Consider the following 27112-nt stretch of genomic DNA (forward strand, 5'->3'; position numbering starts at 1 on the left):
GAATAATTTAAGGAAGTTGGAGTATTCATTACATTTGTGGTAGAGTCAGTGAACTAGTCTCCACTGGTGTGCCACAGTGTCCCTGTAATGTAGAAATGGCATGTAAAATGAACCCCTATCAAAGAGAAATTTTGTTACAGGTATTTATTAGTGATATTAATACCCCCTCCCTTTTAACTGAGACTACCCACAGCCCCCTCTTAACTGAGAGTACAGAATGAGATTTTGGACAATGTAAATTTTGCTCTGGAGAAAGAACCAATCTGTTCTGCATACTTAAATAGACTGAGCTTGCCATGAATCCAGGTAATAAAGATGTCTACTTTGTCAGTGTATCCAATCACAAACCTCAAAGTATTAGAAGTCCTCAAAAGATATTAACATAAAGAAGAGAGATTCTCAGTCCCACAGCCAAGTCAAGATATATATTTTGTAAGCTGGTCTTTTAACAGTAAAATGACCATTGTTCAGCATACATATTTTTTTTAAATTCAAACTTACCTCATCTGACACACAGAGGCCTCCACTGTCTTTTATTATCTTGAATGCCTTTTTAAGATAGTCTTTTGGATATTGGACTGTTCCACCAACTCCCTGAAATTTAGTACTTCTGTTATGCACAGTCCAGCAACCTATTTTAATTGGTTATTGGTGCTATTGACAGTAAACATATTACTGCAGAGAATCACTTCTATTCTGTTTCGAAATAAACAGTACAACTATTTCTGTTAACACTAGTAAATTATTTTTACATAATTCATCTTCTTCAAATGCTCTTCATACAACCTGTCTTCTCCAAATATCAAAGGGAATGTTGTACATACCAATAAAAATCACTATAAATATGCTCTTACAAATAAAAATGAGACAAGCAATAACTCAGCTGCAAATGATTAATGGATGGTGCATAGCCAGATGTAATAGAACATAAAGTTGCACTAGAGAGTTGAGTACATTGAAAGAATCAGAAGGTGAATGATGGGAGAGGAAGGGGACAGAGCAAGAAACTGAAAATGAAATAGATGACTATGGAGACCAGCAGATGTACTGGCAATGGGTTTGCTGGATGAATGGATGTGCAGGAGAGTAGTTGGTGCTTGTTTTGGATCTACCAAAGAGATGTAGATCAACATCCTGGAACATTGCTCATTGTGTTAAAGAGGATCAGGGGAAGTGTGTTTGTACATAGATGTTGAGGTTATGGAGGGAAAAACAGAGGTTGTTTTTGCTGTGGGTCCATATCACGAAGATACCATCAGTGGATCTGGCCCAGAGAAGGGGTTTAAGTCATTTCTTGGATATGAAGGATTTTTATAGGTGGCTTACAAATGTAATAATTCAGTATGTATCAGATTTTGAATGGCCAATAGCATTAGAAAGAAGATACAGGGTTTCTGCCGTGCACCGTACAGTGGGTTGCGAATATGTATGTGTGTTCTACTGCTGCTGCTTGGTGAGTAGACTTTTTTATCCATCCAGTTACATTATATGGAGTATATACACTCCTGGAAATTGAAATAAGAACACCGTGAATTCATTGTCCCAGGAAGGGGAAACTTTATTGACACATTCCTGGGGTTAGATACATCACATGATCACACTGACAGAACCACAGGCACATAGACACAGGCAACAGAGCATGCACAATGTCGGCACTAGTACAGTGTATATCCACCTTTCGCAGCAATGCAGGCTGCTATTCTCCCATGGAGACGATCGTAGAGATGCTGGACGTAGTCCTGTGGAATGGCTTGCCATGCCATTTCCACCTGGTGCCTCAGTTGGACCAGCGTTCGTGCTGGACGTGCAGACCGCGTGAGACGACGCTTCATCCAGTCCCAAACATGCTCAATGGGGGACAGATCCGGAGATCTTGCTGGCCAGGGTAGTTGACTTACACCTTCTAGAGCACGTTGGGTGGCACGGGATACATGCGGACGTGCATTGTCCTGTTGGAACAGCAAGTTCCCTTGCTGGTCTAGGAATGGTAGAACGATGGGTTCGATGACGGTTTGGATGTACCGTGCACTATTCAGTGTCCCCTCGACGATCACCAGTGGTGTACGGCCAGTGTAGGAGATCGCTCCCCACACCATGATGCCGGGTGTTGACCCTGTGTGCCTCGGTCGTATGCAGTCCTGATTGTGGCGCTCACCTGCACGGCGCCAAACACGCATACGACCATCATTGGCACCAAGGCAGAAGCGACTCTCATCGCTGAAGACGACACGTCTCCATTCGTCCCTCCATTCATGCCTGTCGCGACACCACTGGAGGCGGGCTGCACGATGTTGGGGCATGAGCGGAAGACGGCCTAACGGTGTGCGGGACCGTAGCCCAGCTTCATGGAGACGGTTGCGAATGGTCCTCACCGATACCCCAGGAGCAACAGTGTCCCTAATTTGCTGGGAAGTGGCGGTGCGGTCCCCTACGGCACTGCGTAGGATCCTACGGTCTTGGCGTGCATCCGTGCGTCGCTGCCGTCCGGTCCCAGGTCTACGGGCACGTGCACCTTCCGCCGACCACTGGCGACAACATCGATGTACTGTGGAGACCTCACGCCCCACGTGTTGAGCAATTCGGCGGTACGTCCACCCAGCCTCCCGCATGCCCACTATACGCCCTCGCTCAAAGTCCATCAACTGCACATACGGTTCACGTCCACGCTGTCGCGGCATGCTACCAGTGTTAAAGACTGCGATGGAGCTCCGTATGCCATGGCAAACTGGCTGACACTGACGGCGGCGGTGCATAAATGCTGCGCAGCTAGCGCCATTCGACGGCCAACACCGCGGTTCCTGGTGTGTCCGCTGTGCCGTGCTTGTGATCATTGCTTGTACAGCCCTCTCGCAGTGTCCGGAGCAAGTATGGTGGGTCTGACACACCGGTGTCAATGTGTTCTTTTTTCCATTTCCAGGAGTGTATGTTGATATAGATATAGATGTAGATTTCAGAAACACATACTTGTGCAAGGCGAATACAGACCTGTATGGATTCAGCAAAAAAGCCAGCAACTCTCTTCTTGTGAACAGAAGTTTGAAGAATTTCTTCCAGCTGATCAATGTATCTGCTTGATGCCTCACAGCATGATGGGCTGCAATTGCATTTGCGTACTGTCTGTACGGGTGAATCTCTACAATATTTTCCACCCCATACTCCTCGGAACACATCTGGATTCATTGTCTAGGATGAAAATAACATCACAATGAATGGTGCTGTGATATTGAATTTATAATAATTTTTTGAAGTGTGGGCAAGGAGTGAAATGAGGTTTTTATCAGAAGTAGTTTGCCTAGCTCTAGTTTTATAGAAACATGTTACTACAGCACATTTAAATCTGTCAGGAAATGTACCCAGAGTCACTCATTGACTACACAGATAGCTTACAATAGTCTTATCAAGTCAGTGCAAGAATTTAATACTGTGGTAGAAATGTCATGAGTGAGTCATCATTTATCATTTTCTGAAACAATACTTTTCTTGTATTATGTTTACCTAACTGGTAAGATCACTCTAAAGTTAACATTTGGCAATCATAATCAAATAAACTGTTGATTATAATTTTTTTGCATAAATTACTGATCACTGAAGGTAGCTGGATCTAAAAACAAATAATCAGTGGGTATTGCTCTGTGTCCGTCAATGATGACTGGGAATTTTACTGTGTAGAATAATCTAAGGCTTGTTGTCAACAACATTTTTTGGTGCTCAGTCACAATTATTCAACATAAAATCAATACTGACATCTTCACAAACAATGATTCTCCAGTCAAGCAACCATTGCCTTATTAAAACTAGCTCTAGGTGCTTTGTGAGTATGAATCCCAAGATATATTTCAGTACTTCAGATTTTTTTTTAAGTTAATGTATTGTGCACAGTCGGCACCAGTGATACAGCAAAAATCCATAGAGTTCACATATCTTCATTCCTCAATGTCACAGGGATAATATTTTGAGGCAACTCAGTTCAAGGAGAAAAATATTCTTAGTAAAAATGTGAGCCATTTGAGTTATATGTGGTGTTAATTGTCAAATTCCATGTGGGCTTTTGCAGTTTCTTACAGTGATGTCACAATACACCTACTGGCTGATTAAGTGATAATCATTACTCAATATGCCTGAGACAAGAATGTGTCTTACAATTTTTTAGTCACTAAACTGCACTGAAAAGTTTGAAAAACTGCCTCATGATTTTTCCCAAATCATTCCAGGCAATTGTTTGGATGGCTTTTCCTAATGGGTTATGGCCAACACCTTCCCCATTTACTTGCAAATTATTATGCTTTATAGTTATTGTTATTATTAGTATCATTATTATTATCTACCCTTTACTTTAATAAAAAAAATTGATTATTTGATTTGAATAAGTTTTAATAATTTTATAATATATTGTTCTAAAACATAATGCCATTGACGCAGAGCACCATATGAGTAAACATCAAATAAATGAAGCCAGGAGGATGGTGGAAATCAATCACTAAGGTTTCTATATCCTGTTTGGCTGTTGTACCATTGTGCAAAAAATGTAAGTCCTAACAGTAGTTTACAGGATGTAGATGATCCAAAGCTTGTGTTTATCTAAATCTTGACAAATCAGAAGTACCCATTATTTTTAAAAGCTGTTTTAACAATCAAAATAACAAAGTTGATTTTTCTTTAAGATTTTGGCGATTTGTGTCGGCTGCTGGTTGTGACCCACAAAACTCTTTCATTCCAACTGTTTTGTCTACAGCTGCTGTCTTGACAAGTCAGCAGAACCAAGAACATGTCTGAAGGTGTCCAACGTAGCTGTGGATGAACCCGGAAGATTTACCAGTAGCTAAGCCATCTGCTCATGAAAGCCTTCATTGTATTAACTCATTGCATGGAAACACAGACAAGAGAATACATTATAATCTTAACTATTTGAAGATAATGATTTCAAAACTAAATGCATAATGACTTACATGATAAACACCAGATCCAGTTGGTATATCAGGCTTCCAGACAGAAATTCCAACTAAACCTGCTGTATATGGACTCATACCATGGTATGCATTTCGCAGAGCAATTATGTCATAGTTATTCGTGTATGATCTGCAAAGCAACATGGCAAGATCATTGGCTTCAGAGCCACTGTTCACAAAATACACAACCTGCAAGTGAGAGCAGATAATGTATAAATTCCATTGTCCATGATCTGAAGTAAAATAGAAGTTTATAAAAATAACCATTAATATGGATAGCTCTAAAAACAAAATATCTGTTGCCAGCTCGTTATTGTTGATTTCCCACTTACTTATTATCTTTGTCTGACCCATTGTAGTGGGCATTTTTTCTAGTAAACTCCTGGTTAGTCTCATTCTCTTGTCCCTTTTAGCAGATGAATGAGCATCTCTCTTGTTTACCCTGTGTCTGTTGCCACTTCATTAGTAGTATTGTTTTCTGTCTAGTCCACCACAGTTTTTTCTTTTTTTTTTCCCCCCCAAGACAAGTTTTGGTATTGGTGTTTTTCCCATTGTGGTTTACATTTCATCTTGTGTAGCTATCTTGATTTTTATTTGTCTCTCCAGCACTTGTTGCTTGCTTACAGTTCACATATTAACCAACTTTCTACAGTGTTGGATGGTTATAATTCTGCCCCCTCCCCCCTTCCTCCACCACCTGGCGACACCCCACCCAAGTCCTTCTGCTCCACTCCCTCTCTCTCAATTTTTCTCCTAAAAGAAAATTCATACAACAGTGTGAGCAATGTGATCAAATCAGCTAAAAAAGCTTCATTAAATGAGCAAAATGAAACTGGGAAAAAACTGTCGACAGCCAGATAAACCCACGAACTACGAAAATGACTTATGTACTGACATATCACAAAACACAGTAAAAATAAATATTTATTTTGGTGCCCATAATGGTAATAATGTCAAGATATTAGAAATATACTCATGAAGACAACTGCCCTTATAAGAGAGCACCTTTTTCCGACACCCAGCAGAGAGGTGCATACACAATGTGCCATGTCAATTTCCTGCTCAGCACTTAAGGTTCTACATGGTCCATTATTGTCAGCTTGCCTTCTGCCTTTATATGACGTGAACACCCAACAGTTGCTAGACAGACCTACTTGTTGACAAAAATCACTATCTTTGGACCTCAAGTAGGTTGCTTCTGGAACTAGTTGTGTCCTCAACAGCCAGGAGAAAAAAGAACAATGTGAGGTTCTTCAGGTCCACATGTCCCAGCTACTTTTACAACAGCAACAAACACTGTAAGCCCCAAAAGCCCCTCCTCCATAGGTCACAACAACAAATCCACAATGCCAACACTAGCAGCATTCTAAACAGTAAAAGAGAACTGGCAGTCATGCATCAAGCAGTTGATTTCGAAATTCAAATCATATGAGACAACAGATTTATCAAGTTAGCTTGCAATTTTTTATCTCTTGTGGGCTGCGCCTGCCATGTATCAGTTACTTAAAACTCTTAAATCATTGGTAATCCCCAACCTATTAACAGTTTCCACTAGTTGCATAAGTAAACAAAACTATCTCACTTTGCATAAGTAGCAAATCTCTGCAGCCTCAGCTGGAAATGTTCTTTTGTATGTTAGGAGTGCCAGATGTCCTGTGCTGATTCATCGATTTGTGTTGTAGCTCAGAATGCTCCAATCAAGAGGCACTAAAATTAAAGACCCTTTTTGAAAGAAGTGCTTAAAATAGCTCATGAATAAACAGTAAATGAACAATATCCTTTAAAAGACCATTTTGAAAAATCAAGAAATCACAGAGCAGTTGCTTAATCCACACTCTTTTATTGTGTACACAGTTTCATAACAGTTAAAGTTGCATCATCTGGCATAAACTAAAATAATAAAAAATATTTTGTTGTACACTAATGGGAGGGGATCCTCAAGTCCGAAATATCATATAAGGAAATATGCAGCTAAAATATCTAAATTCAAAAACATTAAAAAAGAGAACAGGACATTACTTACAAATAAAATCAGTTAATCAACTGAGGTCATCCTCATCCCATTGTTGTTCCACACAGAGTTGCTTGTATGCCTAATGTAGTTCTGTCTTCACTTACTGTTCAATTAACAGTTGTGTTTTAATTTAATGAAATGACAGGAATACGTGGACCGACATCATGGTTCATACCTTCATAGCTTCCCAATTTCACCTACAGTGTTCTCCTGCATTAAAGTATAAGTTTTCAACAAACTTCCAGAGTGCTGTATTTATCTTAGAGGCATCCACCTCCAGAAGTTTCCCATTTTGTGTTTTTCCAGAAGAGTAGGGAACTACTGCCATCTGTGACTTATTTTTCATAATTTATGTTTAATAATATGTCTACTGTTGAAGAAACAGATGTGAAACACATATCACAAAAATGATATGATCATATAGGTTTATTGGCCAGGAGACACCGTGTGGTAATTCGGCTGCATAGTGCAAGTCTATCTATGTGACACAACTTTGATGACTTGCATGTCAATGAAGATGAGATGAAAATATTAGGAAAATCACAAACTTCCAGTCCCTGAGTGACAAAAATCTCTGATCCATCTAGGAATCGAACAGAGGACTCCACAATCTCGAGGATGCAACACTAAACTAGACTACAAGCTTTGGGCACAATACATACAATTTGTGGTATTCAACAATTGTATCAAAGCACTGCCATGAACACTTGATTACTAAACTGCCAAAAAAATTATGATTGCTGGCCTTGCCACAATGGTAACACTAGTTCCTATCAGATCATTAAAGTTAAGTGCTATTGGGCTTGGCTAACACTTGGATAGGTCATTGTCTGAGTCAGCTGAGTATTGTTGGCAAGCGCGCACACACACACACACAGACACACACACACAAAATTCACATACATGACTGCAGTCTCAAGCAACTGGAACCACACTGCAAGCAGCAGCACCAGTGAGTGATGAGAGTGGCAACTGGGTAGGGGTACCCAGTCACCACTCCCGTCATGCACTGATGCTGCTGCTTGCAATGTGGTTTCAGTTGCCTGCTGAGACTGCATTTGTGTGTGTGTGTGTGTGTGTGTGTGTGTGTGTGTGTGTGTGTGTGTGTGTGTGTGTGTGTGTCTACTGTTGACAAAGGTCTTAATGGCCGAAAGCTTTATTTGTGACAGTCTTTTTATTGTGGCTATCTGCGACTCAGCATTGCTATATGGTGAGTACCATCTTTCCTTTTCATAAAAAAATTACAACTAAAGGCATTTCGTCAATTCCCACACTACTAACTACATGAATTCCTATGTAGTTATACTTTACTGCATAGCTTGTTACACAAGTATACAGCAAAATGTTTCCCATCATCCACTTACAAGTAGTGACATGAAACACAATATTTAGAATATTAATACTCTCACTAATTTCAATATCAACAGGGTATAGAAAAATTCCACATATTTTCAAACACTAAAATGAAACATCAAATTTATTTAAAAACAGCTTCGACAAGCTGGTGTTCCAGATAGTTTTTGATCTTGGCAGATATTCGGTATTTGTTAGGGCAGCACAGTTCTGTTGGATGTTGAGACCAGTATTGCTCCAGACTGAGGGATATGAAAGAAATCTAAGGACTTACAGGACTTCCACAGCTCCGATATCTGAGGGTAAGCTAAATGTAGCTTTTTTCTACCAGTTACTCTCCATTGTTTTCCTTAATCATTTGGTTGGTTTCACGTCTGTTACTACACTGCTTCTTATATTATTTTCTTTTTGTGAGCTGGGGTTTCAACTTTCCTATGGCTACAGAATGTCTGGTACAACCATCTTACATTCATTCAGTGGGTTATCAAAACTTATATTATCCAGTCTCTGGACACCCTACTGCTGGTACATCACCTACTGTGTTCCGATTTTATGTATATGCTAAGCCCTCCATACAACTGTCTGTCTGCATTATTACTCACTTATTCTCATTTGTACTCTTCTCTCATAATTGTTTTTAATATCCATATTTTATCACTGTTATTTCTCAAAGCTTGATTTGCTGTACAGTTCTGAGTCACATGTCCACGTGTCCTTTGTTCACCACATTCAGATACACATTATCTGACTTAAGTATGTGGGGTACTGCCTTCATCATCATCTTCATCTTCACTGATGAGCAAGTCGCCGAAGTGGTGTCAACTAAAAAGACTTGCAATATGGTGGCTGAACACCGAAGAGGATATCCCAGCCAATAAATGCCACACGATCATTTCATTTCATAAATGCTTCTTTATCTCATAGTATGCAGTCTCTATAGATACAGTCCTCAATATGGACCTTTTTGTAACAGTTGGTCATGACACAAGGCATGGAAAAAAGATCTGTTTGCATGTGTGCGTGAGAGGGGGACTTGTCCATACATACCAGGACCGAGAAAACCACAAATTTATCTATAGTTTGAGAGAAGCAGATGATTCTATTTTTCAGAGTCCATCATATTGTTCAAAGACAAAGTGTTTAAGGGCAAATCCATGGGAATTTGCAGAAATTTATTCACAGGGGAGAGGGGAAAGACTAAAATTAATATTTTTTTTTGTAAATGAGTTGGTCAGTTTCAAGATGTACCATGCCATAAGAATTAAATTTTATAAGTGAAACAAAAAAATTATTGTGTATCAGAGAATTGTTGATTATCTACGTACTTACTGAGAATTCTGTAATGAATAAAAACTAACTCCAGATCTAGGGGATGGGGTTGGGGGGGAGGCAGAATTGGCCAGCAAGTAGAGTCCCCAACCCCCAACTTCTAAAGCATATGGACAAATCGTGTTTTCCATTTCCATGAAACCATATCCAAAAATATAATGCCCATATACCTATTAAAAAAAACATAGACTCTAGTGCTTTTGCCTCAAAATGTATAGGTTTCCAGCAAATGTGATCCATTTCCATTCCTTTGGTTTGTTCATAACATTTTTCGTCAAAGGGAAAAAATATAAAAAATTGCCTGAAGAGTTTAATAAAATAACCATTAAACTATTCACCAAAAATTCCAAAGACTGAAAAAAATGAAAGTCAAGTAAAATGGAAATCATACCAAAACTGATTGTAATACTCATATCACAGAGACACAGGTGACTGGCGTAATGCACAAATTCATCAGAGTTTTCCGAGTTTTCTGAGAATGTGGTTGCAATATTTTATACAAGGGTATATTGATGTTACTAACTAGTGGCCTTAGGAAATGCTTTCTTTGTCGCTTGTGTACCTTAGTAAATTGTGTTAACACTACTGCTCATGTTCTAAGATGCTTATTGCCAGTACTTGCTAAACCTGCACTGTCTCCTTCTCAAATTTACTGGCATGTGTAGGAAACATCATCCAACAGATCAAATACCTGCCTTTTTTACTCCACACATGATATCAGCACCACAACATCATCCTTGTAAGCAAGCAAATATATAGTCATTTGTCCTCCTGTAGAATTGTAAGTGCTAGTTGTTCTTTCTTTGAGACATTAAATTGCAATGTTTGTGCAATTTCTACTGGGCATCCACTTGTTCTATATTTTGCAAAGCATGGTAGACAACCAGCATTCACAGTTACAGTCTCTTATATTTATACTTTGTGTGTATTCCCTACGCCCTTCAGATGAACAAGTGGATTGCTCGTCCCATTTGCCTGTAGCTGAGCTAGCGCTCTGCCTGTAAAATTTCTAATGTCAGTAAAACATTAAAACATAGTCATTATTTCTTTCTTGCTTGACATGCCTTGCTAGAGTCAGAACTATGATAATCAAATAAATTATTGTGAATGTATCTTTCAAGTTCTCATCAATTCCTGAATTTTGTTTACGTAAAATTGTTTCATGTTTGACCTCACTCACAAATTTTATCAAATTGCTCTGGTTAAGTAGTCTATTTGTTTTACTTCCTATTTTAAGTTCCCTCCCACCGCAAGCATGTCTTATGCATTCGCCTACCATTGTTTTCTCCAATTCTGTCAATGGGCTTTTCAACTTCATCGAAAAAAGAACTGCCTGTAAATTTACACACAGTGCCTCATTCCCTTCTTATAAATATTCTTTTTTTGATTAATGATTCCCAATCCTAAACAAGAAATATTTGATTCCTAAATTTAGACAAATTATGTTAGCACCAGCTAACTATTTTTAACTGTTGATGAATGTGATCATCCACATCCTTTGTTAATCTTGTCTGATACCTTAAGTTTTAACATCTTTTTCTCATGTTACAATAACAAACCTGTTGCCCAACATCACAAAAAAGTTCATTCTTCTAATTGATTAACACTATTACTAATACATCATGTATCAAAGTTCTTACATTTAACTTATCAGGCAGTTTGGCTGTCAGTTTTTGAGCATATTCATGTAGCTTTGGATGCATAAAAAGGTTACTTGTATGCCACAGTGAATTTGCTTGTGTGACCAAAGCATCTTTTACTTTCCTGTTAAAGAAACAGAGTAATCATAAATTTGTATAAATCACAATAAAAGACCAGTATTAAAAAGCACATCACAGAGTACATTTAAAATGTAATGTAACATTTCATTTACAACTTTACTTATCACCTCGTTATTTCATTTTATTCACACAATGAGACTTTTCAACATATTACAGTGTAACAATGATTTGTGAAAGTTTGCCTTGATGTACATAGCACTGTTACTATCCATCTACATTTTCATTCCACGCTAGTATGGCAGCAATAGAGGTTCCGTAGCACAAGTGTTGCAGGACATAAAAATGTTTCAACAGTGAATGCATTAGGATGTCATATGTGCTCAAGTGGTTGTCAGCAATTTGAATGCACATCTGCCACTACATATAACAACATATGAGGCTATCAGCAGTATAGTGGCCTAACCCACAGCACACTGGTTTGTGGGAATGGCCACTGGAAGATACTGACATTTCCAGAATTGATGTGTAAGGTAGTGATTGCGGCACATAGCAATGATTGTGGTATACATAATGTAGTATGGTGTCCGGTAATCAGCTATACATGGAGTTAACTGCAATAGTGTTTTTAGACCATTTTTTGTGTGGGTTAGGCCACTATTGTTTCAGTGCACTTGGCCGTAATACAGGAAACATGTGGGATAGGCTGTTATTGCTTTACGCACTGTAGTCAAACGTTGGACAAGATACACATGAGGCATTAATGTTCATCATCCGTATCATCATTTACAGGGATGGTGTCGCCACACAGCTGTGCAGATGTCTTCAAGTTACAGTAATAGCCATGGTACACCGGGAGTACGAATTGCAGCAAGGTCATTAAATCATTCTTTCTCAACATGCTAAATAGCGTATCCATTGGGATACAGTACATCGAGAGTCTCAATTACTTTTGACCCTCGTTTAGCAAAACTGACATTGGCAAACAGTACATCTGACTCATTGGAGTACTTATAAAACCTGATATGGGGAGAGGATGCTTTATACTGAAGCCTCTGAATATGGAACCATTACACCCTGGTATTTTGTGTCGATACTTTACAGTTACGTATATTTCTCTCTAAATGTACTGTGGACATGAAATCATTCCTTGTCATCAGAATAGCGGTGAAGGGTTGTTGTTTTTGTGCAGTGATGATGACATTCATCCAGTCAGAGGGTGTGTATATGTTTGGGTGAAATTTCTAGTTCTTCACAATGATACCAAAGACCTGGTCACATGGTAGGTATGAATGCCCACTGACTAGAAATTTATGGTGGATTACTTCCTGTGTGAAGTCTGCATGCAGAACCATGAATTGACACAGTAAGGCCATTTTTATATTTCAATTCTGCCCACCACATTTATCCGAGTACATAATTAGTTGCTTTGTTTGGATCTTATGTTTAATGTAATGCATGAGACACGATCCAATTTCTTGCAGTCCTCGGGACGCTTTGCCCACACTCCATACATACATCATAGCTTTCTTGGTACACAGGTTGTATATTCCAAGGCAGTATGTCCACAATTGCCACTAGTAGTAACAGATACCTGTCGTAAGTACTAGTGTTGGTAAAGTCCTCATCAAATCCAAGGCAATCACGACCACATCGTTGTCCTGATGCCTCCCTTCTGCTGCATCATGATGTATTCCCATCCGCACTCTCAGCCTTTCATTGATGTAACTCTCTTTCATGTCCCCATTTACCCTTCTCTTCCGTGCATGATGGGAGTGGTGAGTGGGTACCCCCACCCATTCACCACTCCTGTCATGCACTGGTGCTGCTGCTCGCAGTGTGGTGTCAGCTGCAGCATGTTTGATGTTATAGAGGTCACAGTTACAGCAGGAATCACTTACAGGGGGATGAAAGGACAAATGAAGGAAATACCATCTGATATCTGCAAAATGTTCTTCAAGAACGTTTTACACTCCTTCATGTCCACTCCCTCTTCATTATGGAAATGGTATAGGTGAATTGTTACTCGACACGACTCTGTAGTACCAGGGGAATATGCACCTGCCATAGGGACTACCTTCACCATAGCAAAAATGTATGCCAACTGCAAGTCAAAACTACCTAATGCATGGAATGAGTCAAACAGATGTTGCTGGTATTCAGATGAAAAATGTCGACCACATTCCTTCTGACATGTGCATGCTTCGAGGATGGGACATTTCTTTGGCACTACATTTCCCTCCATGTTAATGTATTCTTCCCCTTTTGATCACTTTTCTTTTTGAATGTTCCATGCACACAGGTGTGCATTCTGGACCTGTTTTCTTCCTCGTTTTGGTGCAGTTATGGTACCAGTACTACGATCCCCCTCTGATGTCCGTGGCTGATGTAGTGAGTGTGTTATCCTTCAATGTACTGGGTAGATTGGGCTCTGCTAACATGACATGTAACTCATCCACTGTACCACTTGCACGCTGGCTGAACTGGCCAGGTGCACATTCCATGTCTGAGGCATCAGTAGTAGTGTCCCATCAAAATAGGTCTTAAGTGGAAATGTTCCTTATCTGTACCAGTGTCCATATCAAATCATATGAGACCAACAAGGGAACATAACATCATCCTTACCTCACAATGTGGCTTTGACATCATCACCAGGACTACTGCACGCGCGCGCACACACACACACACACACACACACACACTAATGACCATTCAGAGGTGTATTGACCACAATACTGTGAGTCTGTACTGCAGCTGTGTCCTCCTCCGGCTGTCACATGCTGTATGACATATGGTACGCTGTCCCACTGGCCTACTTCCTATGCATACATGGCGCAACAGTGGCCTATGTGACATAGACCACTATTGCACCCCGTTTCGTATGGCACTGCACGGTACATAAACAACCTCTGACGCTGCCACATTGTCCATGGTGTCCGAATACATGTCCAGCAATTGTAGGATGTAATGGTAGGGCATAAAGTGATGTTCTGTGTGAATATCTCATTTTCTCCAAAAATGTGGGTTAGGCCACTATTGCACTGATAGCCTCATATTTAAGCATATAGGTACTAAAAATTATATTTGTTCACATAAATGATATCCTCATAGATTGTAGGAAATATATATGTAACACTAAGGTCATCATTATGAAAGTGCCCATAAATTATTCAGAGGGTAAATACCAGAGTGTGGAACCCAGCCAAGTGTGATTCCATGTGTTCACAAATTGAAATAGGGAGTAGTATTAAGTACATCAGTTGTATTCCTTAGATTCCCTTAAGGAGTGAGTGTGGAACAAGCCAAGATATACATTAAAAAGAAGAGAGAGATATTCAGATTTTAGAACAACTGGCAAATTGTGTCAACAGTGAATTATTACAACACCACAGCACACTATTTGTGGTTACAGATGCTAAATTTAACATCTAAATATACATATACAGAGTGTCCCAGGAGGAATGGTAACTATTGAGGTACACAACAGGAACGATCATTCGAAGCAAAAATGACTAGTAAACATGGGCACTAAAATGCATATCTTATGAGCTATGCGCACTTGCTCATCTTCACTTCTGTGAAATACATCTTCTCTACTGAACAAGTACTCAAAGGTCTCATGATATGCATGTTAGAGCCCATGTTTACTAGACTTTTTTTTATCCATACTGTCTTCAGCCAAAATATGGAAAGCAAAGAGCTGGCAGTAGAAGAGATTTGTTTCACAGTATTGAAGATGAAGAAGTGCTCATACCTCTTAAGGTACATATTTTACAGCCCATGTTTACCAGACGTTTTGCTTCTGTAGGAACTCAGGCATGGATGTGTGTGATAAGATATGACACAAATTCCTACATTGAGGGTTCACTACTTTATTTACAAAATGTATGTACACTATTGTGAACCAACCATCCTAACATAACACAGGTTGAGTCCAGACTAGACTGGCAGAGAGTATCTACTCAGTGTCACTCAATAGTCAGGTGGAACGTTGGTTGCACAAGTGTGTGTGACCACCACATCATGGCCGTCTGAAGACAGTGCGTAGGTGGACTCTTTCTCGTGGGCTTGGAAGTGCAGGTGTGCATGACTAGCCGTGCTGTGAGTGTTGGTGTGAGGCATGACCAGATCATTTCTCACAGAGATCGTAGGGTATGAGATGTCAGGTTGAAACTGAAACTGGCACAGGGGTGGCAGATCACATGGCCTGCACCACGGTTGTCATCTGCTGATGTGAGAGAGGGTCGTCTGAAACCAGCAAATTGTATGCCATTACTTGGTCACACAGCTGTTGCAGTCATTCAAGAGGGAACAGATGTTGTGGAGATGGCTTCTTCTGTGTAACGAGTCGCCTACCAGATGTCAGTGGAACCATGGTATGCTGCTGGAACATCTTGTTTAATGCAGTAACATTGTTCTCCAGGCTGTGCCAACACTGCAGTAAGACATTGTTGAGGGTGTTGTCTTATCTGGTAGGTGGGTACCTTTGGTAGCATCTGTGATTCAGTGTTCACAATGCGAGTTGCGCAACATGGTGGTGAAATGTACGTGGCCACTGGCACTTCTGTGCAGAAGAGCTGAAAAACAGGTGGAATAATGTGGCATGTGGCAGGAAATTGGAATCCCCTGCATGACAAGTTGTTATGTCATCCAGCAGCTGCCATAGGGAAGTGTCTTCCCTTGTGAGATGGTGATTGGGCTGAGTTGCTTTGTCTTGGTGTCATTCAGATGGGGGTGTGATGTCACAGCCAACTGCCACAGCAGGGAAAGGATGCCAGCTTCTTCAGCGAATGTTGGGCAAAGTCATGACACCTTGGCCAGCTGAGATAGCATGGTGACAAGGGTGATATGGTCAGTGAATTTGCGTGAGTTCAGGTTCTTGCAGTTGTGAGGTGACCGGAGGTTGCGGCAAGGCAAGATGGCCACTACTGTTGACAGCATCAGTTATACATTGTTGATTGTACATAATAGTAGGGCAGAAAATTACATCTGACCCTGTTCAACTGGTTGATAGGCATGACCATGAAAATGTTTACTGTCTGAATGCAGTGCAGCCAAAACAGTAGTGTCAATAAGAGCATATGGTCTTACTAGGTGGGAGTATGTCTCTGTCTGGCACTGTAATGACACTCCATACCTGAATTTAAGTCTCATGGAGAGTGTTGAAAGTGCCATTGTGGAGCACCAAACATGTCATTTATATCTCCCTGCCCATACAAGCAATTTCTTGTGCACTGATGGAGGAACACTGTAGATGCAATGTGTGGTCACTAGACTATGCAGTTGTATCGTTGTTTCAGGTCTGAACACAAGCTGATGTGTTGCCCATGAAGGTTCTAAGTCATAGTGTGACACATAAAACAAGGATGCAGCAAAATCACTGTCTGTTCACATAAAACATGTAGCGGCAGAGTGTGATAATGGCTGCGTTGTTGCTGTATGGCAACTGGCTCACTAGTAAAGCAAGAAAATATGATGTGATGAGGTAGTAAATGAGGTACCAATGTAGGAATGAGCTTCACAAATTGAGAAAGCCAGTAACATGTCAATCAACCTCTGTCCTTTATGCAAGCTGTTTCTTGACTTGGCATATTCTGTCCAATTGATGCATTATATTGTTAGAATCCCGAGATGGTTCGAGGGCCCAACCCTTAATGCTCCAAACATTCTCGATTGAGGAGAGATCTGGCAACCTTGCTGGACTCATTAGGGTTTTGCAAGCACATAGTACCAATACCAGGAATCAGAACAATCTACATAAAGACCTAAAATCACTTACCTTGGTCCAGAAAGGGTCTAATATTCAGGAAAGCACATTTTCAATAAATTCCCAGCAACCATAAAAAACTTGGTTTCAGATAAAGCACAATCTAAACAGAGTTTGAAAGACTTTTTGATATGCAACTCCGCACATATACCGCGGATGGATATGCGTGTGTGTGTACGAGTGTATACCTGTCCTTTTTTCCCCCTAAAGTAAGTCTTTCCGCTCCCGGGATTGGAATGACTCCTTACCCCCTCCCTTAAAACCCACATCTTTTCGTCTTTCCCTCTCCTTCCCTCTTTCCTGATGAAGCAACCTTGGGTTGTGAAAGCTTGAAATTTGAGTGTGTGTTTGTGTGTTTTTTATTGTGTCTATCTACCAGCGCTTTCTTGTTTGGTAAGTTACAGCATCTTTGTATAATTAGAAAGAAATTCTATGTTTCCAAATAAGCTGCTCCTCGCTCAGTTATATTAAATAGTTGCCGTTAATCTCCTACTGATAACTTAATATCAACATAATTATACTGATACTAAACCAGAAGCAATTGAGGCTTCTTTGCAACAAATATTACTACTTATCAAGCAATTTGAGGATTCTTCAACCCTTCACTGTATATAATAAGTTTGCAGAAGTGAGTAACAAGGTATTTTTTATTTTAATTTGGGTCTGCAATGATTCACAGTTTCTTCCATTGCACATGCTGAGAGCTTTCAACCAAGATGGTGGACTCAACACTAATCTCTAAATGTGACTGCAAAGTCTGTATGTAAGCTATTTTTACATCTTGGATTTTCTTTATCAGCATTGGCCCAGAATGTAGTTCCATAAGACAACAGGTAGTAGACATGTGCAAGGTAAGCTAACTGTATTGTTTTCAAGTGAACACTATGAAAGGTATGAGAGCAAAACAAGCCAAATTGAGCTTCTTCATGAAACTAACTATATGTTAATTCCATTTTATTATATTATCCAGGAGAACTCCACGAAAATTTAGACACAGCATTTTATTTAGTATATAACCATCAATGTTTATTTCTAGTAACAGTAGGTTATTTTTACTTGTTTGAAATTGCATAATATGAGTCTCTGGGAAATTAAGTTTTAATTTGTTTGCTGTAAACTAGTTGTCAGGCAGTTCAGCTGTAATCTGAGCTTTGTTTGGTATGGTTGAGATTGGGGAATTGATGAGTATGCTTGTGTCAATATCAGCAAACATTTACAATTTTCAAACAGTCTATTTAAGTCACTGGAAGGTCATTTATGCAGATAAAGGACAAAGCTGGATTCTTACTGAACCTTATGATATTTGATATGTTACATTCCCCTACCATGAGTTTAGTTCACTTCCTGTCAAATAATCTGTCAAAGTGACACGCTGCTTTAAAGTTACAAGGAGGCTGTAAATTACCTTTAGGAGATCAAATTCTAAGTACTGTTGATAGACACATTGTAAGATATGTAGTTTAATATCTATAATCATTAGTACAGGAGAGCACATTCATTTATATCAACAGTGTCGGAAGGTGATTAACTGTGGCAACAAAGCATGAGTATACACATGGCAAGTAGTGCTGCACACCAGTGGCACTTCTATTCAATCTCTTCTTTGCTCTCAGTTTAATGTTTGAATCATTCTCTGTAGTGTATCCAGTATTCAGTATAAATCTTCACTTGCACTTACACAGTGGTTTAGTGACATACTATCCTAGAAAGTCTATTAATGAAGTTTCAAGAACCAGCTTTAAAAGATTCCTCTAGGAATGTACTACAACCCCCTATGTATCATTCACGTAGGGATTGTGAGGAAAGATTAGAATAATTATTGCATGCACAGAGACATTAAAACAATCATTCCTCCCACATGCCATACATGAATGGGATGGGGAGGAACTCCAGTAACTGGTACAATAGGACGTAGCCTCTGTCCTGCATCTCTTGGTTGTCTGCAGAGTATAGATGTAGATATAGATGGTGTGAAACTGTGAGATGAAAAAGTATTAATAAAAATTTCAAGTCTAATTGTATCATGGCGCTTTTGTTCTTAATCAACCAATGAATCCTCAAAATTCAAGTAATAGATACTGCAAAACAATTGTGGCACCCTCTGAACTGGTCTACATATTTGGAAGTAGAAGAGGCTATTACAACATTTAAAGTGGAAAAAGAAACATCCTGCTGTTTGGAATTCTTAATTCCTTTCTCACGGAGGGAAGAGTAAACTGTTCCTGCTGTAAAACATGCCCCATGTACCCACACACTATCACATACTCACACTGCAAAACACAACAACATGAAAGACAGAACAACATATGAAATTGTTCATGCTGGTTTTCACTTAACACGTATTCAATGCACAGCTTTTTATATAAGACAGCCCACTATTAAACTGGTATATCAAATGAATGGACAAAGAAGAACTGTCCACATTGGGGAAACTCAGTACTGAGCTCCTGAGCACGTTGTGCAGCACGACTTAAGGGACCTGAGTGCTTGCTGCACCACATGCGTCATTTGGATCATCCCAACTGGTACTAGTTTCTCTGAACTCTAGTGACGGGAGTTCATTCTGCAACATATTGTTGCATCCTGCCACTCTGCCACTCTCTTGCACTTAGCTTGCATGAACACACTCCCCTTTTGTCTTTCTCTTTTTCTTTTCTGTGTTTTGGTAGTATTTCTCTATTTATGCACTCTGCAATCTGCTCTTTTACTTTTCTTTTTATCTTTATCTTCATGCTCCCCCCCGCCCCGCCCCCTTCCTCTCTCTCTCTCTCTCTCTCTCTCTCTCTCTCTCTCTCTCTCTCTCTCTCTCTCTCTCACACACACACACACACACACACACACGCTTTCTCTGATCCCCCTCGTCTTTTCCACTTTCCTCCTTGATAATTGATCTAATTCATTTTATTTTTCATTTCCCTTCCTCTTACTCTATCTTTACCTCTCACTCTGTCATTCTAGCATTGCCAGAATGAAGCCATATCATGCTTATCCATCGACTGTGTTTGAGCTTCTACTCTTTGTGACGCTTCTGTCTTCAACTTTGTCTTGCCTCACCCTCACAATAGGAGGATCCCTCTCAACCTAGGGACTAGGTAACCTGCCTCTTTTCTAATCTTCCCCAACTGACACCCCTTCCTCCATAGCAAGCAAAAGCTACAAAAGCTATGGTAGTTTTTCCTACTTTTACATGTGTCAATCAGTAGTACTTAGAATTTCACCTCCTGAAGCTAGGTATTGACAGCCGTTATCTCTCAAGTGAATTTTTCTTTTTACATGGATTGTTTTAAATTCTTACTTGTTCATGTTGCAAGCAACTTTGCATGTGGTACTGCACTGAGAACTCAAGTGACTTTGCATGTGCCACTGCACTGAGAACCATAAGGACCTAATGCACACTGTCATTGATTTTGAGATTGTAGCACGTTTGCATGCTCCTGACATCTGGTGGTCTTGTGGTGAACCAGATCTATCTGTATCTGTAAGCCCACATTGTTTCTATGAACATCCATGTAAAGCTGCCGCACCAATGTCTCAGGTATTCATTTCCATATGGGCCGAAAGCACAAAGCATAATTTTGTCTCTCTGTGCTGCTCAGTTGTTATGTAGGGTTGCAATGTAATTCAGTGTCTACATATCTACTTCGTAATTTGAGGTATATTGACAGTTTATCCAAACCTCACACCACAGATTGTGCTTTATGAAAATGATGATGACAAGGATCATGAAGTGTTTGAATAGGTTGTAATTCAGTATCTTATGCATTTAGTATCTGTTCTTTATGTTCTGATTCTAGTTTCACATTAATTACAAACTTGACAACTATCAAAATACACTATTGTCACTAGCCTATATATGGAAATTTTTTGAATTAACATTAATAATAACTGATGACCATAGCAGTCTGGTCCCTTCAATCCCTACAACATTAATAATAAATATTAATAAACATTTCATAATATAAAGTGGGTACATCATTTTCTCATGGGAAATATAGGATTTTGAGACTGGGTTAAGAAAACCAGTCAGGCCTGTGAGCTTGTTGGTTTGTCTACAAATTTGATATCCACAAATATCTATTTTCCTCAAAACTGTGTCTGTGCTTTGGACTCCTATGGTTCTCAGTGCCAGTTCTCAATGCCACATTTATTAGTGCAGAATGAGACTGAAAGAGAACAATTGACAGTAAAGACTTGAATTTGCTGGGTCAGCGTGAACAATCAAATTTGACAGTGGAAAAATGATACCAGAAAGTCCATAAGCTGTCACAAAACAGTAATCAGCACAGTCCTTGGAGCAATCCAAAGTACAAATCAGTAACAGGCAGCCAGGTTCCAATAGCATGTCTCAATATGTGTATAGTCTTCACTCAGTGAACAATATGACTGGAGCTCCTGGCTGCTTATAAAGGCAGTTTGGCCTCTAGGTGGCATCCCCATGTGAGTCACCAAGAGTGCCACCTATCATGAGCTGCTGGGCCTTGCAACCTTTTTCTTTTGATAATGTCAATTTTTTTTGTTATCAGAAGTGGTGTTGCCATCTGGCTGAGATACAAGCTCCCTCCCACTAAGGTCTGTCAGTACAACCTAAAATGTCTGGAGCAGGTACGGAGGTGATGAGCTGGACAAGGGAGGGTGTAAGCAGGTGTTTCACCTAACAGTTCCACCAAACAAGGCTGCAACACCACGTCCAGTTGTGGTAGGGAGTTTGGAAGTGTCTCATCCATCTCCATGTCCAGAAGTGGTGGGATGTCCATTGCGTTGAATACCTGGGTAGTGGGAGAAGTGTGATATCCAGGGGACACCATGCTGTCATGTACCTCAGCAGCATTGCTTTCATAGGTGGTGGTATCCTTGGAAGACACCAGAAGAGGTAACCATCTGGAACCAATACTGGAGGAGGCTGGATTGTTGCCGACTCAGTGAACATTGGGGGAGGGCGGAGCTAGTTTGGATGCCACACCAGGCATGCCCTATTTGCTTGAATGCTGAACTTCATGTGATCCCAACTGGCTGTGACAACACCCACTGCCCATCAATGGTCCCAGATGTATGTGCAGGTCCAGCCAATGGAGCCCACTGCATATGTAGGTGGCTGCTAGACATCAGATGTTGCACCACCAGCCACAAGGCATCCAGTAACATGCTGCTGTCAACAGCTATGCTGGATTGCAGCTGGTGATTGTGCCTGGACAAGGGAATTCATGTTTACGGAATTGTCAAGCTGAAAGCCATAGGCATGCAAAGTGTTGAGACCAAAAATATTTTGAGCATGGTCTGAAGCAATGACATAAAACTTCTATTGATGTTCTTGAAGCAGGTCACCACTTCACAATGACCATGGAGGAGGATGCACACTCAGCTGTTGCTCATTAGGAGCTGATACAGACCCAATCTAAGCAAAAGTGTCATTTTATGAGATACATGGAAGCTCCTATATTCACTTGAAACATAATCAGGCAGTCAAAAATGGTGAGTGTGAATCATATTTTCTGCAGTTGCACCATAAAAGATAAGATGACATGAACTTTTTTTGTTTGTGCCACAGTGCAGAAGGATGAATGTGGGAGCTGCAGACAATAATGATGACTTGGCCAAGTATGGCATTCAAGTAGCATAAATGTTAATGAGCACACTACTGTTGGAGGTCAGTGCAATAACATGGTGGGCACCTGGGCAGGGGACAACTGTGGGAGTGGACTGGAATGAATCTGGAATGGGTGGAGAAGACTGGTTATTCGAATGAGCTCTGTGAAATGCAGAATGGCAGACTTGCTTAGTGCAGTCTCTGCTAAGGAATAAGTGATACGAATCCCAGTTTTGTGATTTAATGTGGAAACAAGATGAAGTTTGAAGGGAAGACACAGTGCTGTCAATACTAGAAAATGAGCAGTCCGAGTCCCTAGTCTGCAGCTTTTTGATTGGAACAGGACGAGCTCTTGATAGAAGACATATCTTGTTCCTCAAATGAGCCTGACATGAGACCTCATAAGCTTTAGGAACTGTGGTAACCTTGTCTGGAATTGGGTTGTCTAAAATCACATCCTGGTTGGGAGTGAACCAAATGATTACTTCTCACTCAAGAGAATTTGACTACTGTTGATAAAAATTCAAGTTATTACACATCAAACATCATGTATGGGAAGAACCTTGAGATCCAGCTGCCCTTGCTGCATATGACTGATTATATCATTTGTAACACTGTAAAAAAAATCTAATTTTGCTGTTACTGCATGACATTTTTGTTCATACTATGAAGAAAATAATGTACAAACCTCTGAAAATTATTAAGTTTCTGGCTCTACTAAGGGCCAAAGTTTGTGAAGCAAATTTAACAATTTCAGATTAGTAGGCAGAAGACTATTGTAATGGTATATCAGACATGTCACATGACTAAAGTGCAGCGAGAGGCATCAGCTACAGCTCTCCCGTTCCTTAGCATCTGGCTGGAAGGGTGGAATGGTGGCAGCTGGTGTACTGGCTCCACTGCTTCAAACAGAAACTGCTTGCTTCAGCTTGGCTTCAAACAAATTGGCTTGAGAATCTGTCCACTGTCCCAAGTGGTCCTGTTGCTGCAGCTTTTATTACTGTTGCAGCTGTCACAGTAAAAAAAAAAAAAAAAAAAAAAAAAAACTCTGGATCCATTTTTGCCTCCACTGAATGCATGCTGGGTTTGAGTCCTGTTTCCTTGAATTGTAGCCAGAATTCTAGTTACCATTTTTGTACATGCTCATTTGGGTTCCTGCAATCAATGTGCACAGTGTTTATTAGTACACAATGAAATTTCCACGTAACACTGAAAGCTCACAAAAAAACTTGAATGAGTTGGGTTGGTGTGAGTGAGAAAACTTGGCACTGGAAGAATAGTATGAGATGGTCTTAAGTCATTGCAAAGTCATACTCAGTAGAGCAATAAGCAGTCCTTAGAGGCATTGAAAATCCAAAACAGTAGCAGATAGCCAGTTTACAAGTGTGTCTTAAGGGTGATGTGTAAAGTCTTAACTTGGTGATAGATGTAACTGTGGTGTTCCCAGCCTCTGTTTATGAATGCTTTTAGGCTCCTAGGTGGTGTGCTCAGGTGAGCAGCTGTAGGCATGGCCTATCATGGGTTGTTGGACCCTGCAATCTGATTGCATCGATAATGTTGATATTTTTCTCAATAGAATCAAAGACACGAACTAGGCGTGATACAATAACATCTAAGCTCAGCAGCTTTTGTATTACAAATAATGGCAGGTTCTGTAGATAAAAAAATCTAATAGTTGACTAGGGTTTACTATTTTCAGTCACTGTTGTCTTATCATAAAATATTCTGTGATATATGATAATGATAATAATAATAATTTCCTGTAATTCAACAGTCCGCACTAAATCTTTCTATCGGATGCCGCTTCAGTGATTTACGTGTCCTTACCCAACCCCAGTAATCCTTCTGAGGAAAGGGGACCTGCAGTTTAAAATCAAATTTGAACCATAAGTTATTCCTGGTTAATTTTGGTGTATAATGAAGAGATGAAGGCTAGGTTAATGGCAGAGTGAAAGATTCCATGATCCGACAGGGATTCAATCGCATGACCTTCCAGTTTCAGGGCACATGCTTTGCCCCTAGGCCATACATATTCTGCAGTGACCATTGACAAAAAAGTGTTAATTGTGCAGAAACATGTAATAAGAATAATATATGGTGTCCTCTCAAAGAGCATATTCTAGACAACTTTTGAAACGGTTGTACAGAGAGTCTAGAACCACAGAGCACTTTTATTTCCCCAAAGAGGCTTCTTGCCAATAATCAATCATAGTCGGAAAACTGCAGTTACAGTAATAAATATAATATTACTCACCAGGCGACAGTAGGAGAACACAAACACACACAAAAAGGTTTAACTTTTACAAGCTTTCGGAGCTAGTGGTCCCTTCTTCTGGAAGAAGAACTGAAGGAGAAGGATGCGGAGTGAAGGAAAAGGGACTGGAGTGATTTAGGAAAAGGGGTACAGTTCAGAAAAGGGAAGACTGATTGTTGGAGACTGTACTGGATGAGATATGAAAACCTGAGAGCTGAAAGGAGGAAGACAGTGTAGTATACAAGACAGGGATTACCACTAAAACACTGTTTATGAGTTAAGAGTGAAAAGCTAAGTGCATTGTATATAACAGAGGTGGGAGGCAGGGACAACAAAAATAGACAGGGTAGGAATGACAGATGTAGAAGACTAAAATAAAGGGATGAAAGGACTAGTTACTGTCTAGAAATTCTGATATGGAAGGAATTAACGTAAATTAAGGCCAGGTGGGTGGTGAGAACTGAGGACATGTTGCAGTGCTACTTCTTAGCAGCAGAGTTCTGAGAAACTGGTGTCTGGGGGAAGAATCCAGATGGTGCATGTGGTGAAAGAGGCACCGAAGTCATGACTGTCATGTTGTAGAACATGCTCTGCAACAGGATATTGTGTGTTGCCAGTATATGCCCTCTGCCTATGCCCATTCATCCTGAATGATAACTGGGTGGTACTCATGCTAATATAAAAGGCTGAACAGTATTTATGTAACAGATGGTATAAGACAAATGTTGTTTCACATGTGGCTCTCCCTTTGATTGTATACGTTTTGCCAGTTACAGGGCTGGAACAGGTAGGTGGTGGTAGGAGGGTGCATAGGGCAAGTCATACAGCAGGGACAGTCAAAGGTGTAGGAGCCATAGGGTAGGAAGGTAGGTGCTGAAGGAGCACAGGGTCTGACGAGGATATTGTGGAGATTGGGAGGGTGATGAAAAGCTATTCTTAGTGTGGTGGGCAACATCTCAGACAGAATGGATCTCATTTCAGGACATGATTTTAGGAAAGTATGGCCTTGTTGAAGTAGCTGATTAATACATTCCAGACCAGAATAATACTGAGTGACAACTTGTGTGCTCCAAAGTTGTTTTTTGGTGGGATCAGCAGTACCAGCATTGGATGTGATGGCCCGAGGAATCTGCTTTTGAACTAGGCTGGTGGGGTAATTACTTCCATCGAAGGCTGAGGTGAGAATGGTGGTGTATTACAGTAAAGAGTCTGCATCTGAACAAATACATTTGCCTCAAATACCAAGGCTGTATGGAAGGGAATGTTTGACATGGAAAGGATGGCAACTGTCAAACTATAGGTACTATTATTCGTTGGTAGGTTTAACATGGTTGAAAATGTGTAGCTGGCCTTCAGTGAGGATGAGATAAACATCAAGAAAAGTGGCATGGGATTTAGAATAGAACCATGTGAAATTTAATTGGGAGAAGATATTTATTGATTCCAGCAATTTTAACAGTCCATAAGGCAAAGATGTCATCAATGTATCTAAACCATACCAAGGGCTGAAGACTTATGGATCACAGAAGAGCCACCTCCAAGCGACACATGAAAAGGTTGGCATAGAAAGAAGCCATCCTGGTTTCCATGGCTGTACCCCTGATCTGTTTTTATCTTTGCCCTCAAAGGCTCCTAATTAATTCAAGGGTGTCATGAGGCAGTTAAATATGTTCACTTTATTGTGTAAATGAAATTTCTGATGCCATAGGCATATTGGAAGAAAGAGTATGGTGCATTTTTCATGAATAAATAATGATGGAATAGCTTTGTGCAAGATGTGTTCTGCATTTGGTGAATGCTGATCAAAAGCAAATGTAAAAGAAATTTCTTAGCAATAATTAGATTGTTTAGAAAGAGTTCAACTGATTTTATGCAACAATTTGTTACTGTGGATGAAATATTACCCACCGCTTCACTCCAGAAACAAAACTGCGAACAAAGTAGTGGGTGGAACACAGGACGCCTGACACAGATAAAGATGAAATCAATTTCACCTGCCAGAAAGGCTATAGCTACTATTTTGTGGTATACTAAAACACATTTGCTATTGGTTTCTTTGCAAAGGATTTAACATTAAGTGACAAGTACCATACAAGTCTCGTTGGCTAACAGAATGAAAATATATGATAAAAAATTAAGATTAGCAA

The 27112-nt window shown here is 40.1% G+C and overlaps 1 protein-coding gene across 2 annotated transcripts in view; it reads right to left on the minus strand.

Moving 5' to 3' along the window:
• Positions 1–27112, minus strand: part of LOC126175077 (alanine--glyoxylate aminotransferase 2, mitochondrial-like) — a 171884-nt gene that overhangs the window by 65950 nt on the left and 78822 nt on the right. For both annotated transcript variants that reach the window (XM_049921606.1, XM_049921605.1), the window contains exons 4-7: positions 11283–11406; positions 4947–5135; positions 2986–3183; positions 502–594 (exon numbers count right to left, since the gene is read on the minus strand). In XM_049921606.1, the coding sequence (XP_049777563.1) occupies positions 502–594; positions 2986–3183; positions 4947–5135; positions 11283–11406 (604 nt within the window). The remainder of the gene's footprint in view (positions 1–501; positions 595–2985; positions 3184–4946; positions 5136–11282; positions 11407–27112) is intronic.

The sequence above is a fragment of the Schistocerca cancellata genome, chromosome 3 (assembly GCF_023864275.1).
Source record: "Schistocerca cancellata isolate TAMUIC-IGC-003103 chromosome 3, iqSchCanc2.1, whole genome shotgun sequence".
Classification (NCBI taxonomy): domain Eukaryota; kingdom Metazoa; phylum Arthropoda; class Insecta; order Orthoptera; family Acrididae; genus Schistocerca; species Schistocerca cancellata.